At 32.0% G+C, this 26,685-nt stretch overlaps 5 protein-coding genes and 3 non-coding genes across 9 annotated transcripts; 5 read left to right on the forward strand and 3 right to left on the reverse strand.

The window, feature by feature from the left end:
- Positions 1–838: 838 nt before the first annotated feature.
- Positions 839–2,552, reverse strand: LOC108853196 (GATA transcription factor 18-like). Its single transcript, XM_018626641.2, has 2 exons — positions 1,978–2,552; positions 839–1,407 (listed from the first exon to the last, which is right to left on the reverse strand). The coding sequence occupies exons 1-2, from the start codon at positions 2,446–2,448 to the stop codon at positions 1,039–1,041; spliced, it is 840 nt and encodes a 279-aa protein (XP_018482143.2). The 5' UTR covers positions 2,449–2,552; the 3' UTR covers positions 839–1,038.
- A 4,342-nt stretch (positions 2,553–6,894) lies between these two features.
- Positions 6,895–8,267, forward strand: LOC108852834 (mitogen-activated protein kinase kinase 3). 2 transcript variants are annotated; one of them, XM_018626314.2, is made up of 5 exons: positions 6,895–7,037; positions 7,182–7,409; positions 7,488–7,706; positions 7,818–7,975; positions 8,077–8,267. In XM_018626314.2, exons 3-5 carry the CDS (start codon positions 7,524–7,526, stop codon positions 8,126–8,128), a joined length of 393 nt encoding a protein of 130 aa, XP_018481816.1. In that variant the 5' UTR covers positions 6,895–7,037; positions 7,182–7,409; positions 7,488–7,523; the 3' UTR covers positions 8,129–8,267. The 2 variants fall into 2 exon arrangements, with proteins under 2 accessions (XP_018481816.1, XP_018481815.1); XM_018626313.2 differs by having other exon boundaries at positions 6,958–7,409.
- Positions 8,268–17,572: 9,305 nt separating this feature from the next.
- On the reverse strand, positions 17,573–19,126 carry LOC130511883 (AP-3 complex subunit sigma-like). The gene is made up of 7 exons (XM_057009691.1): positions 18,981–19,126; positions 18,848–18,890; positions 18,715–18,776; positions 18,535–18,631; positions 18,232–18,302; positions 18,026–18,117; positions 17,573–17,939 (listed from the first exon to the last, which is right to left on the reverse strand). Exons 1-7 carry the CDS (start codon positions 19,047–19,049, stop codon positions 17,867–17,869), a joined length of 507 nt encoding a protein of 168 aa, XP_056865671.1. The 5' UTR covers positions 19,050–19,126; the 3' UTR covers positions 17,573–17,866.
- A 1,756-nt stretch (positions 19,127–20,882) lies between these two features.
- TRNAV-UAC (transfer RNA valine (anticodon UAC)) lies at positions 20,883–20,955 on the reverse strand. Its single transcript has one exon. It is a non-coding gene; the product is annotated as a tRNA-Val (tRNA).
- Positions 20,956–22,504: 1,549 nt separating this feature from the next.
- Positions 22,505–23,738, forward strand: LOC108851632 (cold-regulated 413 plasma membrane protein 2). Its single transcript, XM_018625091.2, has 4 exons — positions 22,505–22,891; positions 22,987–23,094; positions 23,178–23,248; positions 23,413–23,738. The coding sequence occupies exons 1-4, from the start codon at positions 22,713–22,715 to the stop codon at positions 23,667–23,669; spliced, it is 615 nt and encodes a 204-aa protein (XP_018480593.1). The 5' UTR covers positions 22,505–22,712; the 3' UTR covers positions 23,670–23,738.
- A 142-nt stretch (positions 23,739–23,880) lies between these two features.
- LOC130510930 (CASP-like protein 5C2) lies at positions 23,881–26,301 on the forward strand. Its single transcript, XM_057007645.1, has 3 exons — positions 23,881–25,684; positions 25,797–25,929; positions 26,018–26,301. The coding sequence occupies exons 1-3, from the start codon at positions 25,554–25,556 to the stop codon at positions 26,216–26,218; spliced, it is 465 nt and encodes a 154-aa protein (XP_056863625.1). The 5' UTR covers positions 23,881–25,553; the 3' UTR covers positions 26,219–26,301.
- Positions 24,360–24,446, forward strand: LOC130512253 (small nucleolar RNA SNOR75). The gene has a single exon (XR_008945809.1). It is a non-coding gene; the product is annotated as a small nucleolar RNA SNOR75 (small nucleolar RNA).
- Positions 24,547–24,614, forward strand: LOC130512174 (small nucleolar RNA Z105). The gene has a single exon (XR_008945734.1). It is a non-coding gene; the product is annotated as a small nucleolar RNA Z105 (small nucleolar RNA).
- Positions 26,302–26,685: the final 384 nt, after the last annotated feature.

A 26,685-nucleotide genomic window follows, 5' to 3' on the forward strand; every position in this document is an offset into this window, starting at 1 on the left:
GATCATACACGTAGATGTAAAATATCATTTCACATGGTTGAGGCTGAATAAAGTTGAATATCTGTCGACGACGACTAGATAGAAAAATATAACATCATAGTGAGATTTTTGTGTCATCGTGCAGAGTAGATTAAAAGCAGGTAGAATTAGTACAAACCATGTTGCAGAATCGGTTTTACCAAAATAAAAAAAGCTGCAGAATCGGTTCAGTAAAATCGGAAAACTAATAATAAAAAGAAAGCAAATATTCTTTTGAGCGCATATTGACACGAGCAAAAGGTCAAGATGATGTAATTAGAAAAGGACAAAACGACGGTCAAAATATAAAGGAGGAGAGAACAGAGCATAATACGACAGAAATAAGTTCATTAAATCACTACAATGCTCTGATCCAAACTGAACACACAACAGTACTACAGACACGAGTAATCCCACATTGGTACGATCAGAATCTAATCTCTTAATTCGACGATCAGATTTCAATCTTCACTACCATGCAGCTGATCACCCTCAAATGTTTATGTTTTCATTTATTTTCTTATTTCAAACCAGTTAAAAGAACAAAATAATAATTAAAGTCCCAGTTGTGAAATTCAGGGACTCAGGTGAAACTGAAACTTCTCCGTTTTAACCACAAAACTGTATACATTAAAAGAGTTATATCCTATGTCTATACTTTTGGTCTGCATTTTCTTTCATGTACATCACTTTTGTACTAACACTCATGATTGATCAAATGAATGTAATATTCAGTTTGAGCTTAAACCAAGATAATGGTTTATATTCGAACTTTAAGATAACAAAAAGGACTAAAGAGGCAGAGAAATTCTCATAAGAAGTAGGTTTATATCTGTGAATCTGCAATAGAGAATGATTTTAAATAGTTAAGTCATAAGTTAATTAGATCGTCACTATCAATACCATCAACATCGTCTCGCGATATACACTTCTTTTTCAAACATTTTCTTCGTTTTTTAAGAAAACTAGATTAAACTACAATGCTATTTTAAGAATCTAATGTCAATTTCTTTTTCTTTTTCATATGGTAAAGTCATGGACAAGACTTGCCCTATCTGCCACATTTAGCCTCCACGAAAGAAACGGAACGCCGCCGTGGCTACCGTCAGAGTCACCGTTATTAGCTCCAGTGCTTCCGTAATCATCCATGAACCTGATCTCGTTTGCCGGATAGTTGCACGGAGCCCTCTGCTGCGTCGTGTGATGATGAGCCCACGAAGTACCGCTGTTGTTGTTACCAGGGTTAATGTTGTAATTGTTGTAGCCGGCATTGTGATGTCCGTACGGAACCCCTGCTACCGGTGAGGCTCCGACGACGGCATTCCCTGAAGCCGTCGTGGTTCTTCTCTCCTCCTTCTTGAAACGAATGCCGCATGCGTTGCACAGGGACTGTAAATTCCAAAACCATCCATTTCGTTAAATAACCAGAATCACAAGTTAATGTTGTTTTCAATAAATAAAGCTATAGATAAATTGAAGTATTCCAAAAAGGGGATGAACTGTCTCATTTGAAAATTTTGTTTTTTGTTTCTTATTTATATGAGGTTGCATTTGAAAATTTAAAAGTCCATTTTAAATAAGAAGTTGTTGGAAATTAATCTCCTTATTTAACCATCAATATCCCTACTTAATGCTATTTTCGATAGATAGTTATTTGTATACAGTAAAATATCGGTTAAAGAGGAGAAATAAAAGATAACCAAGTTTTAGTTCCGCTGTTTACCAAAAAAAAAGTTTTAGTTCCGCTCTGGCGATGTGGTTTGCTCCGACAGTTCTGTGTCGGTTATAGAACCGGTTTCAGGTTTAGGGTTTGTTGGACCGATCCTTTTGTTTTTTCTTTAAAACTTTTTGTAATATCTTTATGTTGTTAATGAAAAAAATATATTCTTTTAAAGTTTTATGTGTTGATTATTCACAAGAAGTAGTATATTTTATAATGATTGATTAGAAATTAATTACCTTAGGGCCTCTAGGACCATTTCTCCAGAGTGGAGTTGAAGTGGTGTCACAATTGGCACAGCGTCGGGCGAGGAGAGAGTCGCCACCGCCGTAAATGCTGGAGCAACCGAGTATTGGCTTGATGGGATTACTAGTAGAGAAAGAAGGGGCGTCAAAAGACGGCGTCGTTTTGGTGTTATTGTTTTTGGTGTGAAGCAACTCCCAGAAGTTGGAAATGCTAGAAGAAGCACCATATGAAGCAGTGCGTCTGCGTTTCTCATCCTCCTCGCAGAGACGTGTGGAAGGAGTGCCAAGAGATAGTGTACAGTCAACGACGGAGGCAGAGTAATAACCTTCGCCGTTATGCTGGTAAACGCCGGCGTTTGAGTTGGAGTTGTTGTTGTTGTAGCAGCAGCTTTGGCTATGGTGGTGGAACATTGAGCAAGAATGACAATATTGCCCCTGCGTTGAAGTATTGTATGGAGTCTGCATTATCTCACTCTACACACTTCTCTCTCTCTCTCTAACTTTGAAAACCCTACGTGTAAATTGAAAGAAAATAAAGAAAATATGAAGAGATAAATTCAAGGAGTAAGTTCACGTTGGAGTGAAGTGACGAATGGAGAAGAGGGCACACACTTATATATAGATTATAGATTCAGAGGTGTGTATATGCAGGTCTTTAGTAAACGAATAATCAAAATCAATAGAATATGTAGGGACTCAGCTTTTTACGAAGTAATATCAATTTAAATAATTTACTCAAATAGGGTTCACTTACTTTTTACGTTTTTCTCCATTACAAAATACGATGATACCAGTACTCTCAAGTTTCTTCAGATATACAAGTTATATTTTAATCACTATCTATATTTTCTAATTATATAAAACACATATGCTTCCACTATTTGTAATCTATGTGACTGTTGATAATTAAATGACTCAAACTAGACCTATTTTGAGTTAATTTGCTTATGTTTTTCTACATTCAGCTTAAAAATAATGACATTCTTTAAGAGAAGGGATCAGCCTTTACAAAAGGATCATAAGATACAAAGATGACATGATGCCGCACATCATAATATCAATACAAGACAACACAAATGTAACTATAGTGGTGTTCTAGTATGGCTGGATGATTCACCCTTGACATTAAGGGATTAAGGTTTTATTTTTTCTCCATCAACTTTAATCATGATTGCTTACTGCATGCGAGTTTAATCAGTAATTCTTATATTTGTATTCTTTTACTTGATACTCTCCTGTTGTAATGATAAAAAACTGCAACAATATATTTTAACTTTTCTGAACAAAACAAAATATATAAAACTTGAAAGTAAAATAATCGAAACTATAGAGTAAAAGGAATATTGGGCAGCTGGTGATGGATGCTAAACTTAGGATATGTAGATGCTAAATTTAAGATGAACACATTTGGAAATATATATTAAATGAAATCATTCATATACGTGCTTCCAAAGAGATTGAAATTTTGTTCAAGTACGTTAATAAATGATATGTGGGGTCAATCGGATGAAAAACATACAACTTTTGGACCAGCATACTTGCAAATTTTTGTTAATACGTTATTGCTTTTTAAGGTAATTGATATTATGTCACTCACACACGAATGTTTTTACTAGATCTATATATATAACTGTAAAGCAGGATTTGAAATTATCGGTTTATGTGGAGTAGAATTAAACCATGCAAAAAAAGAAAAAATCGAAGGAGAAAGTGATGTGATGTTGATGGTCACCGAAGAAGGGTGGTCAAAATGTAGCCCACGTGACAAGGGGGAGAGCGTACAGTCATCACTGCAAAAAAATCTCCGATCACAAGGCACAGTTTTTGATTTTTACTTGTTCTTTTCCAATATAATGCTATCGCTATAAACCTCTGCTCTATCCGTATCTATGCCCTAGTAAAACCCTGAGTCTCATGCGACCCTGCTCATTCGCGCGTGGCCTTCCTTCTTTTACTTCCACCACATCGCCATCACACGTTCGATATCTGCACAGCCTGAAGTGGTTAATGATGATCCACGATTATGTAAGTAAGACTGACTAAGATTTGGTTATCAAAAAATAGTTGTTAAAAAGAAAGATTTCTCCAAAACTTTAGCTATAGTTATACTATAGGATTCGGTACTCGCTATTTTAGGTGTATTTGCTACTTGATTTACTTTGCATGAGTAATAATTTTTTTTATTTATATTTGATTTGCTAAAAACGAGATATCTTCTCGAATATTTGATAAAAATGAATTACTTACAAATTACTTGTCTGTTTTATTAATTCCTAATTATGAATACTTGTGAATTATTTACGAGTATTTATTAGTATTTGAGAATTACTTACCAATTAATACTTTATAAGAAATAGACAGGAAAATTTGTTTATTTATTCTACTAAAAAAATTTGCTTTAAAAAAAATATTTATGCATATTATAAAAACGAATTTAAGCCGTATAAGATATCTTATTTATTAAACTAATATCAAAAACAAGACAAGTATTATTTTGCAAGTAACAAATAGTACTTAACAACTAAGTTAGAGTAGTCCAGAACATCATGGCCCAATGGTAAAGACGGTCTCCTTCCTGCACCCAGATTGTGAGTTTGAATCTTGCTGGAGGAAATTAAGTCATGATTTTTGGATACCAACACGGATATGGGCCTATGCTTTAGGACCCATTTGCATACCCAGAGAGAGGGTCTATCTATGGACTGCACCTCCCCTTGAGGATTAATTTGGGTCTTTCCATAGGTCCGGGATACCCCAGGTTAATCAAAAAAAAAACTAAGTTAAAGTATTTTATAGAATAATTAAAGAGCAGCAAGTAACAAGATAAGCACTAAAAAAATAAAAATAAAAATTGATATTTTCTTTTGTCCTTGTGAATAATAAAATTTGCTAACTTGTTATTCAGTTTGGTATCGCCCAATATTTGGATTTTTAAAGCGAGTACGGATCAAGTAATTACTTTGTCAACTCAATACTCTACTATAGCGGTCTCTTTTTTTAATTAACTTTGAAAATATTTTAGATTTTTCTAAAAATCCAGACTAATCTGAAAGAAAAAAGATGCAGCCCACATATTAATCATTTTTCGAATATTAAATAGGTTCTAAGCAATAGATTCACATTCACATAATTTAGAAAAATTCTTTCAAACTTGAATTGCTTAGTAATTCAAATTTCGTACCACTAAACCACTGATCACGTAGTTTACTTTAGTAGTCTTAGTCCCCTATTCAATGGATTTGCATAATTATGCTTTACTTAAAACTCTCCATTTCTTCAAAACGTGGAGTCTCGGTTTGTTTCATTTGTAGATAGATGGTAGGAGAAGAGCTTCCGTTTAATGTGCAGTGGTGGTGGTGGATCAATCAATGATAGTGACATCTTTGTATATGTAAAAACTTTTCAAAGATAGCTATATAATCGAATTCTATGTGTTTCACGTTTAAAAAAAAAATATTTAGTCTTGAGAAAAGAAATACTGCAAATTAAAACCAATTTAAAGGAAAAAATATCTTGCAAATCAGTAACTAATACCTTTCTGTTTTATATAGAATATCATTTTGATAATTTTATCTTGTTACATAACTAGCATCATTTTAATATTCTAATGTATTATACTTACTTTAAAATTAGTATTTATTACAAAATACATTGATCTTATAAATAACTTTATTCATCTCAAAATAGATTAATTATTTATAGTCAATGTGAAAAGTATTTTTTTGCTAGAGAACAATGTGAAAAGTGTTAAAATAAATAATTTTACAAAAAAGTGGCCAGTTACAAAAAAAAAAACAATGTGAAAAGTGTTAAAATAACACTCTGAATAAAGCAGAGAAACTAGTAAGATGGCAACTAAAACTTTCGGAAGAGATCCAAAATTTAAAATGATAAATATGAGTTTTATGGGGGCTTATATACCCAATTTTACAAATAAAATAATATATATTTTAATATGAAATTAAAATGATACGAGCCAAGTGACCCCATTACACTACATGATTAGTCCCTGATATCATGTGATATGTCACATAATCAGACATATCAGTTCGATGGATTGTTGATTTAACGTTTTAATATCATAAATATTTTTAGCTATATGTTTAGAACCATTATGTGTTTAGGCCCAAAAATTAAGATAAAACTCATACTATATAATACATCTTCGAATTGTCTTTGTTACATATATACGTTAAACAAAAAAGTCTCCAGCAGTCTCTTTAGAAGTAAGAACCAGTCATGGTCGTAGTATGGTTCAGTATCCAAGCCCTATGAGAATCCAATTCCTTGTGTGGTTTTTAATAAAGAGAATACGAAGTTAGAATCATAATGACATGGGAATATCCAGGAAGATTTTTCAGTCAAAAACAAAAATATTCAGGAAGATTTGGATGAGCTTTTAAAGTAACATGAAAATACTGCATGAAAAGAAAAGCTAATAGACTAGATTGTGGAGAACCCAAAAGATAAAGGGACGAATCCCCTCTATTCAAGTGAAGTACATCCCTACAATCATCAAAGCAACAAACGAATTAGCCTATGCATACACATTTGTGAACTATATATCTCTTTTGTATTTTTATTCATTTTTCATGTTATCTTAGCTTAGCAAGTGAGAGATTCGGCTCTTGAATCTTGATGGGTCAAAGAAGACTCTCTAAAAAGGGAAGGTCAAAGAACAATAATACTCCCCATAAATTTGATCTTGAACTAGTGAAAAGAAACAAAGAAAAAGCGATTGGACCCACCTCTTAAATCATTGTAGCTAATAGCCTAAAACCACCCACAACGGTGATCCTTGTGGAATCCTTAGCAATTAATCCAATGATTTTCGGAATAAAATAATAATATAATAACTAAATAACTAAGGATTGATCCGTAAATAAGGATTATAAGAATCAAATCCTTAGGGACGTGGCATGTTGCCATTGGGTGGAGGGAGTTGTGTTTTTTTTTTTTTCTGAACAGCAAGAGTTGTGTTTCGTTTGATTTTTTGTTTCCTGTGAATCTTCTTCTCCATCGTTCGAATCGCCCACCTCCTCGCCTCCGATCCGGTGAGTCTTCTTCTCCATCATCCTGATTATATATGATTTTTGTTTCCTGTGTTCGATTTCCTGATTAAAAGACTCAAACTTTTAAAATCAGAGCTTGACAATTTTGATTTTGTTTCCTATGTTCGATTATTTTTTTTGCTGGAGCTCTGCCGGAGTTCTACAAAAGACCAGACACGTTCAGCCTCTCCTTTGTTTGATGCTGAGAAAGGTTTCTCTTCATCCTCATCGTTAGACCCAAACGATTCATCGTGAGAAGGGTTTCTTGTGGTCTTTGGAGCTATAGGAAGCGGAGCTAGCAGCGTTGTTCAACGTGCTATTCATATCCCGAAACACAGGCTTCTAGCCTTGAAGAGAATCAATATCTTCGAAAGGGTAATTAAAGTAACTCACCTTCTGGATATCATCATATATAGTATGTTTCTTTGAATGCTTATTGATTTGGTTGAGCAGGAGAAAAGGCAGCAACTGCTTACAGAGATAAGGACGATGTGTGAAGCTCCTTGTCATGAAGGACTTGTGGATTTCCACAGAGCGTTTTATAGTCCTGATTCGGGACAGATCAGCATAGCTCTTGAATATATGGATGGAGGATCTCTTGCAGATATCTTGAAAGTAACTAAGAAGATACCTGAGCCCGTTCTTTCGTCAATGTTCCACAAACTCTTGCAAGTAAAGACACTTTAACTCTCTTGCATGTTTAACTCTTTGTCGTATATAAAAATTCATTCTTTGTGATGCGTTTCGGTTCTAGGTGGACTTATGTGTGATATATATTTACAGGATGAGAAGAAGCTAAGAGAGGCGCTTCTATTCGCAAATGCTTGTGGAGCTATTACTGTAACAGAGAGAGGAGCTATTCCAGCTATGCCCACCATGAATGCTGTTCAAGACCTTCTCTCTTGTTGGAGAGTGGTGTTGCAAACTGCAGAAAATTGCAGGTTTTTTCATGTTTCTTTTGTTCTGTTTTTGATCTTGTTCAAAGAAAAGAAAACAGAGAACCTGATCCAGCAATTTGCGTGTGTGTGTGTATGTGTTGCAGGGTATTTGCAGGATCTTCTTTACAATTTAAGCAAAGTAGGACAAGCCATTGAGAACAATGATCTACCAGCTGCAGGTTTGGTTTTGGGAAATGTTTGTGTCTGAGTTTTCTGTGTTTTCTACTCTTATGCAATACATTTTTTTATATCTCAAATATAAGGAACACCATTGCACACTCTTTTTTAACTAAGTCCTTAACTATTTAAAAAAACAAAAAAAAATATTTAATAATCCTAAGGAGAGTGTCTGTGAATTTTCGATTATGCGTACTTCCTAGAGTTCATCATTGTGCAGTCTTACAAAAATATAGTTAAATAAATCTTAAAACATAAACGTATTGAAAATTAGTATTAGTTTTAAATTTTGATTTAAAGTGTAAATCTTTCAAAATAAAACATGTACAAGTTGAATTGTAAAAGAATGTATCCAAACAAATTAATTTAGAGTATTACTGATTCAGTTTTTTTGATACTTCAATTTTTTTTGTTTCAAATCCTATTTTATTTTAATTCCAAATTGGGTTAGAAGTAAATATATTTTTGTTCTTAACTAGATTAAAATTAAAATAAACTGATAAAATTATTTAATTAAAATAGACCAAATAAAAACTCTTGACCTCATCATTATATATAAAAGAAATTATAGTTCTAAAGAAAATCCAAAATTAAACTTACGAAAAATATTAATTTTAAACTGTAAATGATCAGAGCCTAAATCTTAAAATTTTAAATATACGCAGATTGAAATGGGAAATTATATAGCTAAACAAATTTACACATAAACTTAACATCTGAGAAAAATATTTGAAAACGATAAATTTAGAAATAAAAAGGTGAAATCAGATCGTCTTGAGATTGGCGAAACTAGTTCGTCTAATGAGACGACCACCACTTTCCAAAAGATGCTCTGTCGCACGTTTATATTCATACAACAATTTATCTCTAATTATTGTACGTAATCTATATTTATAGTGGTAATTTTTGTTAAACTCGAAACGTAATACGTGATAACCCCAAGACACAAAGCGTTACGATTCGACACTACATGCAAAGCTACAGATATTTTACGTGACCCAACTACCCTGTGATCAAATACGCTCCCATCCAACAACAAGTTTTGAACTCACATGATAAGACGACGCATTGTTTTATCGTGACATTATAAACCAAACATTTCGCTAATCATAAATAAACTACGAACAATTAAATTAATGCGCGATATCGGCTTCTCGTAATTATACTGCGGGGTTTGCTTAATATAGAAATTGAATTTAGTAATAACTAATATTGTCATTTAATCTGTTAAAATTCCAAATATCACAATTACAATGTTACTCAATAGTCAAGAACTCATGATTTTTGTTTCAAGCCTCGGATATCCAGAGCCGGCCCTAGTTTTTTTGAGGCTGCAAGCTTAACATGTAAGAAGTGGCCGGAAAATATTTTTTGCACTATAGAGAATTTGAACCCTGCTCTTTTTGAAGCAGTTGATAAGTGCTGTTTCAACCACTAGCCAGCAAAGTTTTTTTGATACTTTTGTGATTGGTTGAATTCTTATAATTCTAGTCAAGTAACTAAGGTTTACTATTTTGCTCAATATTTAAGTATACATATTAGTTGTTGGCAAGTGACTATTTTTAACATTTCGGATGTGACTGTAAGTAATAAATAGAGTAACTTTTTTTTTTGAAAGATATAAATAGAGTAACTATTCTAGCGAAAATTTTATTCTTTTCAGTTCAGCTGATAAAGTAACCAATCATGTGAAAATGTTTTTTTAAATATTATTCTATTTACTATTTAGCTGAAGGTATGAAGTTTTTACTTTTTCCTTGTGGTTTTTGGTTAAAAATTTTGTTACACAAACTTTTGTTTTTTATTTATTTCTTTTACTCCAAATTTTTTATCTGAGTTATTTCATACTTATTTATTCATACAAATTGTTGGTTCTCAGTTACACCCTCATCACGTTCAATCGTATGTGTATTAAAATATTGAGACTTTAAATTTGTAACTTTTAAATATTTTTTCCGTTTCAAAATAATGCATAATCTAAAGTTTTCACGTTTATTAAGAAAATACGTAAAATTTTGATAATAAATACATTATTTTCTTTATTTAGCTATTTCCTATAATTTTTAATTAATCAACATTCAGTAAACACAAATAATATCTTTGAAATCAATAATTTGCCATTACTATGACATTAAAAATGTAAAATCTCGATCATTTAGAAACATTTTTTTTCTAAAAACATAGATCATTATAAAATAGAAGGAGTATTATATTATTCTCTCTATTTAATATCAAGTGTCATTTTAATATTTTTTTTTGTTACAAAAAAATGTCATTTTAGAATTTTAATGCATATTTACTTATTTTCAGCTTAAAATTAATTATAAAGTGTATTGATCTTATAAATAATTTTAGGGGAATTTTAACCAGTAGTATTTATGTATCTCAAATACTACTGGTTAAACATATATAATTAATAGAAACTTAATAATATTTTTTTAGCAAAAGAAAATCTTAATAATATTTTATTTATTTTTTTAATCTGTGTAAAAAATGTTAAAGTGACACTTATTTAAAAATAGATGGAGTATAGTAAATGTAATTAGTAAACTGGATTGATGAAAAAACTTCCTCAGAAAATCGTAACTTGTGCCAGTAAAATCCACAATAAAATGAAATATAAAAAAGACTGTTACATTGGCGATGAAAAACCAGCTTGTATTAAAGCTTATCAAACGATGGTGGTGATGAATCAGTTTGAATTGAAACTTATATTAAGATAAAAAAGACTGTTTGACCTTAAAAAAGAAGAAAACTACTGTTACGCTTGAAAGGTTCTTGTTCGACTGAATCACGGTTGAGTGACAACAACCACATTCTTAAAACGATGTATGTTTCTACGAGTACGTCATATTGTGATCACAAACACAAATCAGATTTGAAAAATTCAAAGAAACTCAAGAACAAAAAGTTCTCCAATATTCTTCGATAATTTTTAAATCAAACAATCTCTATTTGAAATATAGTTTGTTGGAAACGATTTTGACATAAATGAAATATTAAGACAACATGATCCTGGATCTCGTCTCAATCATCATGTTATATGGTTTACGGTTGACTCTAACAGAGCCTTCTTTACCCTTGCTGTGTTGGTAAATCTTTAACTCGTCATTGCCAAAGATCAAAAACCCATTTTCCATCGAACCACGGTACATCGAACGTTAGTAAACTTCCTCTGATTATCTTTTAGATTTTCATAATCTAAAACTATGATATATAGTTGTGAACAACTCAAATTCGAATAAACAAGAGAAATTGCACCTGTACACAAAACTTTTTCTCTGATTAGATGAATATCTAAATCCCAGAAGATGTTATCTTGATTGCTAAACACCAAAGTTTACTATTATAGGTAGATTGCTAAATCCATGTTTTTGTATTTTCTTGGACAACTGTTCTTTTTGTATTATGAGCCAAATTTTCTCTAAATTATATAACTTGAGATAAAAAGTTATTGAGGCAAACATCCTTTAAAAATAAATACTACGTCCGGTTCAACAAATGATCTTTTATTAGTGCGCATATATTTAAGATACTTCAAGAATCAACACATCAAAATACATTAATGAGAGAAAAACAACCTAGTCATGCTTTTAGTTTAAAACTTACATTTTAATGTTTTTGGCAAAAAAAACTTACATTTTAATGTATACTATTCGTCGTGACTTTTATTGTATCTGGCCATTCGTAAGGACAATAATTTAGAATATTAGAGCAGCTCTGACTTTCTTTTCTATTTTCTTTATATTTTTATTTAAAAAATAAATTTTATAACAAAGGTGATTTTTCTTCAATAATTGTTTTGTAATAGAGTTTTCTATTTATAGAGCAAACAATTTTGCTTTTAAAATATAAAAGCGTAAATAGTATTTCTTATATTTTTTTTAGAAATAAAATATTTAATATAGCTGACAAAAAATATTTAATATAGATACGTTGGATATAGTCTTACAAAAAAACTAAACGGCTCGTAAATTCTGTACAAGAGCAATAAAACACACTGTCATAAAAAAATTCCCATTAAGAGAGAGGTGAGAGAAAACGCTTTTTCTCTCTCTTTCCCAAATTTCCGTAAGTCTCGCTGTAACTCTTGTGTTCTTAAAGTTTCAAAAAAAAAAAAACTCTTGTGTTCTTCGTTTCCGGTGGTCGACGGAGAGTCCTTATCCGTCGGTTGCCACCCCCTTTCTGCTCCATCGTGTCTGATCCAAGACTTGAGTCTGGAATGAAACAGTTTATCGTTAATCAGAGTGCTACGTGGTCACAAGCCACGAGATTCAGTTCTCAGCTCCGCATGCATGCATGTAAAGCAATCAAATGATAAGTTGGTGAACAACTAATTTAACTAATGCATAGTATGTCTTGGTATTGGAGTCACGTTAATTGAAAAAAACGGGACATTCCTCGAAAGTTCTTTTTAAATAAAACACATTCCTCAAAAGTTACAAAACACAACTGGAATGTTTTTTCTCTCTGCCCTTTTGATGGATTCTGCTTTCTCTTTTATTTTTGTCTGAAAATTCTGTTTGTATGGTAAATGGTAAGCGTTCTTAAAAAATGAAAAACCATTGCAGGGACTAACTAAGAATGCTTTCTGATTTTATAGTAACGGGAGAATATTGTTGATTATATATATTTTTAAGGGAAATTTGGAAAAATAGAACAAACTAACTATAGTTTTGTCTCATTAGTATTAAAAATAAAATCATTGTTCCTATAGTATAAACATTAATGAAAACCCAATTTAGTCCCTTCTAATTAACTTTAAAATACAATTAAGATTTAATTATAAATAAAATAAAAAATAAACAATTTATTAAAAAGTAAAAAGGCACGTAAGAAATAAAAGAAATAGAACCCTCGCCTCCGACTCTTTCAATCTTTCTCCATGGAAGAGGCCATTTGGGTGAAGCCCTCGACACCTTCTAGCCATCATAGTTGGTCGGAGAGCTTTATCACATCTCTTCTTCGTCCCCTTTTTTTCGTCTCTCCTCTTTAAACACCACCGATTACAATAACTTTGTAATCTCATCCGGCTACAATCGGAGTTGTTCAAACTCGGGACAAGCTTCTTGTTTCTTAGAAAGGACGATTAGACCACCTCTCGCACTTTCTGCTGGTGGTTTATCCAAGTTTTTCCACAACTGCCCTGATAATGCCTTACAGCTATCACTCTTTTGTTAAAAACATTGCTTGTCACATGCTGGATCACTTTGAAGAAGCTCGTTCCCGTCTAAATAATCCAATGTGTTTGTTTGCTGCAGATTACTATGTCTGGAACCTCATGTTCTCTCTTGCAAAGGCTTGGTGCTATAGCGGTATGTGGTGTTCCTTTTTTTTAATTTCTTTCTATGTGATATCAGTTACACACAATAGTTTGTTTTAAGGGCTGATCGTTTATATATATCGTTTGTATTTGTTATGCAGCGCAATGGGACTAAGCTGTTTGCTATTGGCACCACATCATCGCTGGTGAGTCAAAACATATATCTACCTTAAAAGGGAAAAACACAAGTCAGAAGATAGATAGTTTTCCATAAACAATTTTCCTAAACTCTGTTGCACAAGAAGTCTTTAACAAAAAAACTACACAAGAAGTCTTTAACAAAAAAAGGCTTAGAGATATACTGCATTTTTAGTATTAGATTGAATAAAGTAATGAGGTATGGTTTTTGAAATAAAAAGGTACCAAGTATTGGCTGGTGTGGTAGAACAACGTCTCTTGGAGCCAATGCTACACCAACACAAACTTGCACTTAGTGCCATGTGTTTCGCTGTTAGAACTGGCAACACTTTCTTGGGTTCCTTATTGTAAGTCTTCTTGTAAACATACAAACCTCTTTCTTACTCTCTGCTCTCATTACCTTTATTCACATGTTCTCTTTGTAGTTCCTGCCTTCGTAGTTCCTAGTGTTTCGGGTGTATTTCACAGTCTACCTAGTGTAGATCATTGTGTTTGAGATAGATTGCACATTCTAAAACGCCGTAGATGGTAGATCTGATATACTAACACTTTTAGCCCATTTTTGAACTTACTATTCCAATTTTTTTTATATGAAATAATATTTTTCATATATGCACATGTTTGAGTACTTCATATTTTATGTTTTTCTTAATTTTTGGCCTTGTAAATTAATTGATATGAATTTTTATAACCTTCAAGGGTAGTGATAGTCCAAAAGTGACAAATTTTTATTTTGTACTAAGGGGACAAGTCATAGTTATTTTGTTCTCTTTTCCCAAATTTCCCTATTTTTAATACTAGTTGTCAAGAATTTTCAAAGTAGAGGATGATCTAGATTCTTACCACCATATTAATTTCCTAGAATAAATGTATAACTATAAAATATTCTATTTATTGAATTCTTTAACGAATAAAATTTGTGATAGAATTGAACAAGTGAAAATTACCTATAAGAAATGGTCCTGAGTATAGTGAAATGAAATATTGGTCTAAGGTCTCCAAATATTTTTTTAAAAAATACATTGAAAAAAGCTCCCGAATTTGTAAAAAAATTTTTTGTTAACACCTTACTAAAATGTTTATGGCCTCCAATATCTCAGAAACGCCTTTGCTACTAGTCGATCTACTATATTTAGATTCAACGTTGGTTGAAACTTTTATAGTTATCATTTAAAATAATTTACGGATATTTGGAAGTTAGTGAAACAATAATATTATTTTCTTTAAAATATATTGCTCATCTTAGAAATATAATGTTTCAAAAAAAAAAAAAAAAAAATCTTAGAAATACATTGCTACCAAACTCGTTATGATACTTCTATACAGGTGAGTTAGTTAGAATTTTAGAAGTCCATAGACACTATATGTCCCTGGGTTTGCTGTTTTTCTTATTCAAATTGACAATTACTTCCTCCGTTTTTTAATAATTGTAATTTTGATATTTTTTACACATATTAAAAAAATGACAGAAATATATGTAAGTTTTTATTAATTAGACATATCTGACTAATAGTATTGGAGATAAATAAAAGGGATTACTTATAAAATCAATGCAGTTTGTAATTAATATTCAGCTGAAAATAAGTATTTATTTGTATTGGAACTGTAGAATAACTGAAGAAATAGTAACAAGAAAAAATGTTAGAATGACATTTATTTATTATGAAACAGAGGAAGTAGTATTTAGTTTTCATATGCGCGTGAGTTATTTCGTCAAACAGTTGACTATAGTTAGGGTATAAATGGAAAATAAAATTTGTTGGTAACACGACGGTGGTAGTTAAAGGTGAGGTGTGAAATCAAAAAAAATGTTTTTTTTATTTGTGTTTTTTACTCTAAAAACTGAGAAAACATAGTAAAATAAGTTTATTGACCAATATAATATATATTTATTCTAAAACCTATTTTGTAAACATTTTGGTTGGCTCCGCCACTAGGTGGTATATATATCGATCATTATACAGAAAAAAGAAGATAGTTTAAAAAAACAAAAGATATATGTATATATATGATCAAAGGCAGTCACTTTGGTCCATGGAACATCTTTACTAGCCTCACCAATTTTCTAGGGCACAAATGTATTGAATTTGTTGTATCATCTTTACCAAACAAGTTTCTCCTTTTTATAAATCATACCACTTTGAATCTTCCACTTATATTATGTTGACTTAACAGAAGACAAGATTTGCAACTTTTTCATTGTTTTAGTAATGGTAGCTCCAATCCTATTCCATATTTTTTTCTAAAATAGAATGAAATGAAATACATAATAAGAAGTGTACTAATCCAACTCCATATCTCATTCCATAATAAAGTTTATTTCATAAATAAAATAATTTATTTTTTTGTTTATTTATTACTTCATTATGAAATGAGATATAAAATTAGATTGGAACAATTTTACTCTATTTTCTCTTTTATTTTATTTTGGAGGAAAAAAATAGAATTTTACATTAGCGATGCTCTAACCCAATAGCTTTAGAGCATAAAATTTGACCCAAAAAAAATCTTTAGAGCATAAAGAGGACGACTGGGCGACTTCCATCTTAATTTGGATAATTTTGGAAGAATATCCTTTAACCACAGCACCTAACCATTATACATTTGAAAATTCTTTTCGGTTAGAAGTGTCAGAAGATGTAGATGAAATTGTGACATAATCATATATCTTGCTTAGCTTCACAAAAGGTGGAAATGAGACAAAAACTTCTATTAAATATCAAGATATAAATAGAAGACTTTGATCAAAAAAATAAATAAATAGAAGACTATTCTATGGAGAAGAAAACATGTAAGATTCTTATGGAAAACTGGTATATCATCTTAGCCGAAAAGTATATATAAAAAAACTGGATATATTACCGTGTATAAAAAAATAATTAGCATCTCTTAACCGGAAAATGCAAAAAAAATGTCAAATAACGAGTTAAGAACCCCAAATAAGAAGTTTAAGTTAATCATATTCTTAATCATTTAATTATACTAAACGAAAATATAGAGACATAGTATATATCTAATAAAAATAGTGATAAATGAACAGTATTTTGAAAACCTAATTGAACCGGTTGGTCGAACTGGCCGACCTTAACTCACTGAAAAAATCAAATTCTGTTTGGTTTAAAATCTGAATCTAAGTAAAACTGATAAAACAAGTAATCTAGATCAATTTCAAAATATGGAATAAAAAGATCAAAATAATTATGGAAAACTGGATATATTACCGTGTGTAGATCAATCACTGCATATAATCATCAATTGGGTAGTAAAAAGTCAAAAGACTGTCACTGAAAAATGCAGGGACTGCTCATAAGAATTTCAAAAAGCAGAATGATATTTTGATATGAATTGTCACTTCAGCCATTTTGGAATCTTCAGCCTCCCTCCATATTATTATCTTCAAGCAGAAAGATACCCATATTCAATAAATTTTAAAATTTTATTAATTCGTAGAGATTTTAATTTACAAAAGTTTTTTTAAATTTTTATTTTATTTTATAAATAAAATTATATTTAATTTTATCATATATATAATTAAAAAGATTTAGAAATTTTATTTTTATATTATTTTATTATATTACTTGGTTTATATTTTATGTTTCATATAACTTATATATGGTTTTTGATATAATTTTACTATACATTATAAAAATATTTTGAAATGTTAAAGAAAATAGAAGTATTTCATTGTGAATACAAAACCAACAATATAATGTTTAATTTGTACTTATATGAAATGTATATATAGATATATTACTAATTTGTGATTTTAATGGAACCATCTATTTACATCGGATTTTTTTGAAAAATATTATTTTATTATTTTATCGATTTGTATTATATTTTGAACTGGTTCAACTTAGAACCGAAAAAAATATTAATTTATAAAAATTATTAATTTATCAAATATTAATTTATAGGTTCTGTAATTAATCTCCGATTCTAACCACCGCTTCACGATTCAATATTTCAACTGCTATCCGTTTTTTTATTGCTAAACAGCATACAGTTCAAATCTACAATCACGATTCTCAGGCCCACTTACGTTGGTGCAATGAGTCGCATTTTCAAGCAAACGGAGTCACAAGACAAGAGTCAAGAGGAGGAAACAATATACTATCATATAAACAAAACACTAAAAAGGAAGAAACGATTACAAAGAGTGATGAAGTAAACTTTTGGAGACCTGAAAAAAAAACTTTTTTAATATAGTTCGGAATCTGACTTGTTCTCTGTCACGGTTCAGGCATGTTTTGAAGCTAGCGGCCTCCTCCTCGCCAGCCGGAAACAGACTTGGGGACAAGTGAAATGGAGTTAGAGGCAGCTTCTAATCTGCACAATGCCCGAAAGTGAATCTGTTTATCCAAATGAAACACAACAGTAGTTAGATGAGAGAGAGAGAGGGAGCTACTGCCTACTTGGATATTTCTTCAACAGCCTTGATGACTTCATCGGACCTAGTTTCCAGTACCTGTCCTCCAAACACAATCTCATCTAACACTGTGTGCATCTGCAACATTGCGAACCAAAGAAAAGACCGATAACACAAATCACCACTACTAACATGTAAGTAAGTTATCGAAAATATTATGCAGCACCAGGTTTCAACTATAATGCGGCGTACCTTGCTGTAGTTGAACACAATGTCGAGTTCACAAACATTGCTGAAGCATTTGTCCAGAGTTTCAACAAGAACTACAAACGCGAGAGAGAGAGAGAATCAAAACTGAAACTGAAGTTATGATACTATGAAAGATGCATTTTATACCTACATTTATGGTCAGAAGCTAAGACGTCACTACACAATTCTACAAGTCAAGACTGTGACTTGTATTGTCTGTGTTTCATATAATACTACATTGGAGTCTAAGAACAAGAGTGGTTGATAAAGAGAAAGCAAAAAAAAAAAAAAAAAAAAACTAATTACCTTGAATGAGATCAAGCATAGCAAGCTCATTCTCTGATCCATCAAAAACAAGCACGAAGTAGAGAGTAGCATAGTGTTTGTACACAAGCCGAGAATCCTACAATTCAAACCATCAAAATACACATACAAAGTTTTGACTCTTTTCTTTTAATTGAAGAAGAAGAAGAAGAAGGCATTTACCGGACCAAACAATGAATCAATCTCCAGAAAGTTGCTTACGTTATCAGGTCTACTGCTCAACACTGCTCTCAACAACACATTTGAATTATAAAAAGATCAAAGAGAGTATGTGATTGTTGTTTATTAAAAAAACCTGAAAACACGCCGCGGATGAGCTCTTGTTGCTTCTCTACAGCCTAAAAAACCCCAAAAAAAAAAAAAAATCCAAATCTTAGAATCGGTCGAAGTAGATCCAACTCTGAAAATTATGATCAGAGTCACCGGACCAAGAAGTCGTAAAATTTGGCTACGCGTGGCTTGCCTTGTGTGTTCATTATCATCACTGCCTTTATCATCTTCACAATCTCGTTCCCCCTGCAACTCTCCACGACTCTGATCTCCAAATGATGATCTTCAACTCCTTTTGTTACAAAAAAAAAAAAAACAATTCAACTCCTCTAACCTTCTGTATTACTCAGAGGCTTTTCCTAACTAATTGGGTGTCACCTCTAATCCTCTTGCTAGGTTAGAGTCTTTTCCGAATGTGATCACTAATGAGAAACTTCCAAGTGCCAAACATTTTCGAATGCCCTAATATAAACCAAACAGTGGTACCCTAGTCTTAAAGGTTAGCTTCAAGCAACGCATAAACCTGTCAGTCCAAAATTCAAATCTTGTTGTCAACGGAGTTGCATGTTGATGTTTGACTAAACGAAGATGCAGTTATATCTTAGGCCGGCCTCATCAGAAATTCTGAAGCCAAACTAGTGGTCGGTATAGTCCTCTAATGACTAGTTGAGCTTCGGCTTAAACACTCTCGGTTAACCAAAAAAAAAAAAAAAAAAAAATCGATTCTATGTACATGTCACGAACTATGCTCTTGTCCTTAGTCAAGACTATATTTCAACTTTTCTCTTTTGTATTTGTTCATAATTGATGTATTTTGCTCTGAACATGGACGCATCGGGTACATTGGAGAATGATAAAGAAAGAGTGATAGCTGCATTGGAGAATCCTACTCTCCGTCAGCACGTAGATGAGTGTATATACTCCAATGAGATATGATCACTGCATTTACTTCTTCTCTTGTATAAATCTCATATTCGGAATGCCATTATATGCCTATAAGACCGCTATTTGTCTCGTTTTGTATTGTTAATGCCAGTGTATACAATTTGCGATGCTTTAATACTGTTTTGATAAATGGTACAAACCTTTTCTTCAAGGTAGCCACAGCTTGAAATTACCAATGTATTTTCCTTGAACCAAATAATTTAGAAAGAAACCCCACAAAAGCCAAGAAGGCGTGGTGTACGCAGTAGACCAATCTTGATATTGTGCCAACAAACTGTTTTGGTTAAGTTGTCTAAAGCAGTCATTACAGAAGACAAATTCTTACAACCATTGATATCGGTCAGTGCTTGTCATGTCTGCATCAGTCACACATATCCTGTCCTAGTCATGTAGATTTTGTATTGAACTCTTACATGGAAGCTACTTTGGTTGTGGTAAAAACATTCCGGTGACCTTTTGTTTCACTGACGATGTCTTATTTAGTTTAACCAACTAGTTGTTGCCCAAAAAAAAAAAAAAAAAGTTTAACCAACTAGTTATTTGATTTAGATAATTGTTTGTCATCTAGCCTATGAGCACACAAATTGTCAGTTCCTAATCAGTAATTATACATGATATTTTCACTCAGAAAAGTTGGATAGGAGGAAGAATAAATGAACTATCTTTTAAGCATGATTGATATGAAAAATTCTCGAGTAATGATATATATGTACCAAGTACCAACAAACTTTCAAAGCATGATCGAGACAGCATTTGATAATCATCATTATATATACAAAAAAAAGCAATAAACATTGACCAACTGCATCTATGCTTCCGCATTAATATTCTAATAACTAATCATTTGCATTCACATACGTACAAAAGTTGAAGAAGAAACTACTGAACGCAAAATAGAAGAGAGAGTTTTTACTTATTAGTATCATGATTATCTAGTGAAATGGGAATGGAAATAGATGATATGACATTTCATCTCCATAAGGTTAGCTGAATCTAAACAACTTCTTCTCTGAATGTCAGAGTTTTTCTGAAAACTAAACTGACATTTTGTCTTTGGAGAACCTCCACAGATGCAGCACCATTCTGGATTAAATAAAAAATAAAAAGAAAATACATGGTGCTGCCCAGGATCGAACTGGAGACCTTTTGCGTGTAAGGCAAACGTGATAACCACTACACCACAGCACCTGATGTTAGAACTATGGTGTTTGTCTATAATATCAGTGTCCATGGATATTGGAAGTAGAGGAAGAGATGATATGTAGCTTGATGTACTAATATGTCCAAGTTAGAAAGAGAGGAAGAGAAGATATGTAGCTTGATGCTGTTTATGTCATGTTCTTTCCCATTTGTGGGTTTAAGTTTCCAAGGGACAGTGTGTTGTTCGCCTGACTGTTATATTCCAGGATTGTTCATCGTCCACTTTGTAATCGGTTTCAGGTCTAAAAGAATCATCAGTGTTTAAAAAAGGCGTAAGGAGAATGAAAGAAGTTGCTTAGTCATAAATAGAGGTGTCAAAATGAGATAGCTTGCTCAGCTCAGCTTGTAATGAGCTCGACTCTTTCATGAGCTAACTCAGCTCAACTCATTTATTATATGAGTTTCAATGTGTAAGCTCGAACTCAGATCATCTAGATCATGAGTTAAATGAGCTAACTCGTGATCTAACAAAAAATAATTTTTATTAAATTAAATTAAGTTAAATAGTGATAAAATAACTTCTACAATATTATTCAAAATTTATATAGAAGATTTTGATAATTTCTAAACATAATAGTTTCTTTTTTCTTTTTTCGAAAAAGTATAAATAACTTTAAAAGTTTTATTCTTATATTACTTATGTATATTTTACATTTAAATTTTAGAAGATAAATATGATAAAAATAGAAATTATCTTTTTCCAAAAGAAAAATAGAAGTTATATATATATATATATATATATATATATAATTACAAGTATAAAAATGAATAAGCTCATGAGTTAGCTCATGTGCATTAAAAATCGTTCATATAACTCTTGATCTTTTTTAAATTCGATCAATAAACTTATTTATTAAATGAACCTAAAATATAGAGATCATATTCCTAAAAAAATAGCTGGACTGAATTAGCTCATAAGCTATAACTCATTTTGACACCCCTAAGTCGTAATAGTATTTGTAGCGTCGTGATACCCACAAAGAGCTTTTTTATACTGCTATTTCGATCCAATTATTCTGCATATTTAGGGCAGACATGTTATATCTTACTCCATTAATTTTGGATTGTTGAATAATCAATTGACTGCGAAATAACTTGAACATAATCATTATCCATTGGATTCATAGCTCGCTATACATTAGAATGATTTTAATCATTATCAAATATTCATCTAAGAGCTCGCTCATTCAGAATAGTAGCTTTAGATGAAATAGTCGGACCATGATGTTTTCATTAAAAACCATATCCAATAAATTTTAATGTGACAGATTTATTAATTTTATAGAAATTATGATTGTATAAATAAAAGAAATCTTATAAAATCCTGCCTCTTGTTATTAATTTATTCTCTCGTTTTTGTGTACGCTTATTAATTTATACCAAACAAAGAAAAAATAACAATTTATGATTGGGACATTGCAATTAGTGCGCTTAACCGAAGGAATAGGTCAATCGAAAGATAAGCCTGACACGTGGCTTTTTGACCTTTTTCCCTACTCCCTAGTATATCAATCAACCGGTGAAGGACACATCACTTACCATAATCGGTAAACAAAGAGAACTATTTATGAGAAAAGAATAAAAAGCAAGTTGAAAAGCATAGAAGGCGATCATACTGAATTACTGATAGTGAAAGATAGGCTGGAGGAAATTGTTTCTCGAAGAATAAAATATAAAAACCTCCAAATTATTGTCTTCATAATACGAAAGATCAATTATTCAGCTGAGGAAAGAATAAAGTACTAATGGGGCGTGTGGATTACCTAGCGATGAAGTCCGACGACGTCGACACGGTTGCTTTGGTCAACTCCGACGTGGAGGAGCTCAAGATCGCTGCCAAGAAGCTCTTCAGCGATGTCTCGAAGCTTGGTGGATCAGCCTTTGGTGTTTCTTTCGTCAAATGGATGGCTTGCTTCGCTGCCATGTGCGTGTTCTCTCCTCTGGTGTTTTAACGAGAGATTTGATCAGATGATTGATGCTTTGATACTCTGTTTTTTCTTTTGTTTTTTGTTGATGAAGTTACTTGTTGATATTGGATCGTACAAATTGGAGAAGCAAGATGCTTACATCACTCTTGATACCATACATCTACCTTAGCCTTCCTGGTGTGATTTTCAACTTCCTCAGGTGAACACAAAGAATAAATATCTCAAGTCTATCTATAGTTTGCAATGGTTTAAAGTAAAAAGTTTTTCCTATATGTAAATCAGTGGAGACGTTGGGAAATGGATTGCGTTCGTTGCAGTTGTGCTCAGACTTTTCTTCCCTAAGCATTTCCCAGGTGATTATTAATATCTCCTCCTATCACTCTTCATTTACATCTTTGTCTATTATCACTATTGTATGTCTTCCTTGCTCTATGATGTCTATTGATATAAATAGCTGCAACAATCTTCAACAACACTTTTTTTTTCTTTTCCTTTTTGTGGTTCTAAAAAATTGCAGATTGGCTAGAGATGCCTGGTTCTCTGATCCTTCTGCTAGTAGTGTCTCCACATTTTCTAGCTCACCATATACGTGGAACCTGGATTGGCTCTGTCATCGGTCTTTTCATAGGCTGTTACCTTCTTCAAGAACATATCCGAGTCTCAGGTGGGTTCAGGAATTCGTTCACGCAGCCCCGTGGAGTATCCAACACTCTAGGGATCATCCTTATTCTTGTCTACCCTGTTTGGGCTCTAATCGTTCGTGTCACAAAATAGACATTGCCTCTTCCATATCCCTCAAGTTGTATATGTCTTGTCTAATAAATTCCCTATTGCTCTGCTTCTCTTACATACCCTTATACTACTGTCTCAAGCTCAATCAATGTTCCATATTATAAAAAATAAGAATCTCATTTTTTCAATTATTTGTCTGTACTTATCAAAAGAAATTAAAAAGAAAAAGAAAAAAAAACAATTTGTTTGTCTATTGTAATAAGAACTGTATAAAGCTCTGTGTAAATTGCTAATGTATTCCGTTTCATATATGCAGCCATGGAATGTTTGTCGTTTACATATTCGAAAAGGAGATCGAACTACGCGCTGTTTCAAAACTTAGGACTAGCTTTCATGTCGTCTGTTTATAGTTAACAGAACTACACGCTGTTCGATTTAAATGAAAACTACATGTCGTTTATATGTAGGGGACTTCCTAAAACCCTAGCCCTAGTTCGGCTTCTTTATAAATACTCCAATCTCCGCCGATTTTTATCATAAGTCTTCTCCTCCTATCTCGTAGCTCAACCCTAATCAGAATCTCAGGCTCTGCAATGTGTTTCTCTAGATGTTCGTTTATATCGTATTGATTTCCAAATTCTTTTGTATGTTATCTCTATTTCATATCTCTTTACTTTGATTTGATTTGCTATCATTCTTAATTCTCTGATTATACGGGAGAGTGAAAGGATTTCTCAGTGATGAACAAAACATAGATGACGAGTCCGATCAATCCATTCTTTAAATCGTGGGGACAAACGAGGCATTTGTCTGAGAGGAATCCTTTTTTTTTTAATTTTCAACCTATTTGAATTATCTTCAAAACGATTTTAAAAGGTTTTTTGGTGTTGTTTTCTTTCAAAACGAAGTAGAAAATATAAAGGCATGATGAGGATTGTTTATTGTCATCTGATTTTTTGATGAATTAATACCTCCTACTCATTCTGAGTGCCTTTTTTTTTCTGTTTCTTAATTTTTTTTTAATTTGTTAAAACTGTTATTCTTCAAGTGAAATCGTTTTATTTTTGTAGATCTTATTTCAAAATATCATATATGGACTGGGTGTAGTTGCTTATTTATACTTGTCCTAAGAATAACAACATTTTGCTAAACCCAATTCATAGATTTCTAGCCTACTATAGTCATGACTCATGTGGTTGCGAGATATTTCGATGACCGTATTCGAATCGAAGCATGACCACGAGACTTGATACCAAGTTATACAACCTGAAATGAACGGTTAACAAAGCATAAATTAAATTAAATTAAAAGTAAATGATTTGCGGAGAAGCCCTTTAAGGTGACCCAATTAAAGTTCAGTAAATCATAAATGATTAGCGGAGAAGCCTTAGAAGTTGAGCCCAATAAAAGTTCAGTAAATTAGTATTGACTTGAAACATTGATAAGAGGATGAGCAATTTGAATTTCTTTGATGCTTTTGATACCGAAGCCCTACTCGCCTCACGACGGTTTTCATTTAAGCAGTTCGTAACTTCACTGATCGAGTTGACGAAGATTGAGTTATTTACGAATTTGTTACATGTTACGATTCATCATGAAAATCAGAAAATATATTTATTTTGTAATAAATAATGGGAATTTGTTTTTCCTTTATTTATGATGAAAAAGAAAAGATTAGGTGCATTGGAGTGATGATATGTTTCAGTATTATAGACTGGAATGACTAATATACTCGCATTTTCTTCATATAATTAATTCGAAGTTGACTAAGTATTTTTAATTTGGTTATATTATTGGTCGATGTTTGTTGATTGGAGCTAGCACAATAGCATTGGCAGTTCCTTTCGTTATTAGAACTTTAAAAAAAAAACAGTTAATATAAATTCCATATAACGTTTTAGTTTTAAGATTTCATTTAGTAATCAGATGGAGCGTGTGCCTGGATCGTTTGGCACCAGCGTCAGTTTCGTTCTTCGTATCTTCCAACTCGGGTTCTCTTCAGCTTCTCTAATCTCCATGTGCTTGGATTACAATTTGTACGAAGTCACAACCTTCTGGTAAATACGTTAATTTGTAAGCCCTTCTAGAAAAGAAAACGTTAATTTGCATGATTGCATCAGTTCATAAAGATATTTGATTTTTTAATCTTTCTTGTCTCTCTTTCCTAAGCTATTTGGCGGTTGTAATGGCTTATGTAATTCTATGGAGCATCTTACACGCGTTGGCCGATACATACTCTGTCTTAGTGAAACAACTTCCTCACAAACCTAGAGTTCTATCCACAGTTCTCGCCGGTGATGTTGTAAGCAAATGCGAAAGAGTTTCTGTATCTCCCCTCAAAACGCTGAACGTTATGCTTATTCTCTCTCTATATACTGTATATGTAACAGGTACTGTCGTTTCTTTCTCTAAGTGGGGCTTGTGGTGCAGCCAGTGCAACCGAAATGCTTTTGTCTATTGATGCAGCCATGTGCGGAGATAGCAGATGTATCAAATACCAAGTCTCGGCTCTACTGGCCTTCTTGTGTTGGACTCTGTTTCTTGATTCAGCTATTTTCAATCTTTGGAGCTTATATTCACTATTCTATTGACATAGCACTTGCATATGCATTTTATTTTATTTACTTTAGAACCTCAGCCCTGTTAATGTTAATACTGTGAAATAAATTTAAATATTTTACCCGTTTCTATAATACACACGTATTTCAGTCAATGTCGGTCTAAATTTTACATTACCTAAACCAATCTGAAAATTATACCCTATTAAATTTAACTCAAAATATAAAATAATAATATAATTTAATTTAAGTTTTTCATTAATCAGTGGGATATTAACAGTTATTTATAAAAATAATAAACTTAAAACACTTAAAATAGAGTTTTCTTACTTTTCATTTTCAAAATTATTCATTAAATTAACTAATTGAATCAAATCTTTCAGTCATAGTTATATTAATTGATAAGAAAATCATCTTACTTAATATTTTTGTGACATGTTAGATGACAAATAATTATTTATTAGTTTCAGCTTCAAATATATTTTTTAGCTGTAGGGATT

Source organism: Raphanus sativus, chromosome 4 (assembly GCF_000801105.2).
Source record: "Raphanus sativus cultivar WK10039 chromosome 4, ASM80110v3, whole genome shotgun sequence".
In the NCBI taxonomy this organism is placed as follows: domain Eukaryota; kingdom Viridiplantae; phylum Streptophyta; class Magnoliopsida; order Brassicales; family Brassicaceae; genus Raphanus; species Raphanus sativus.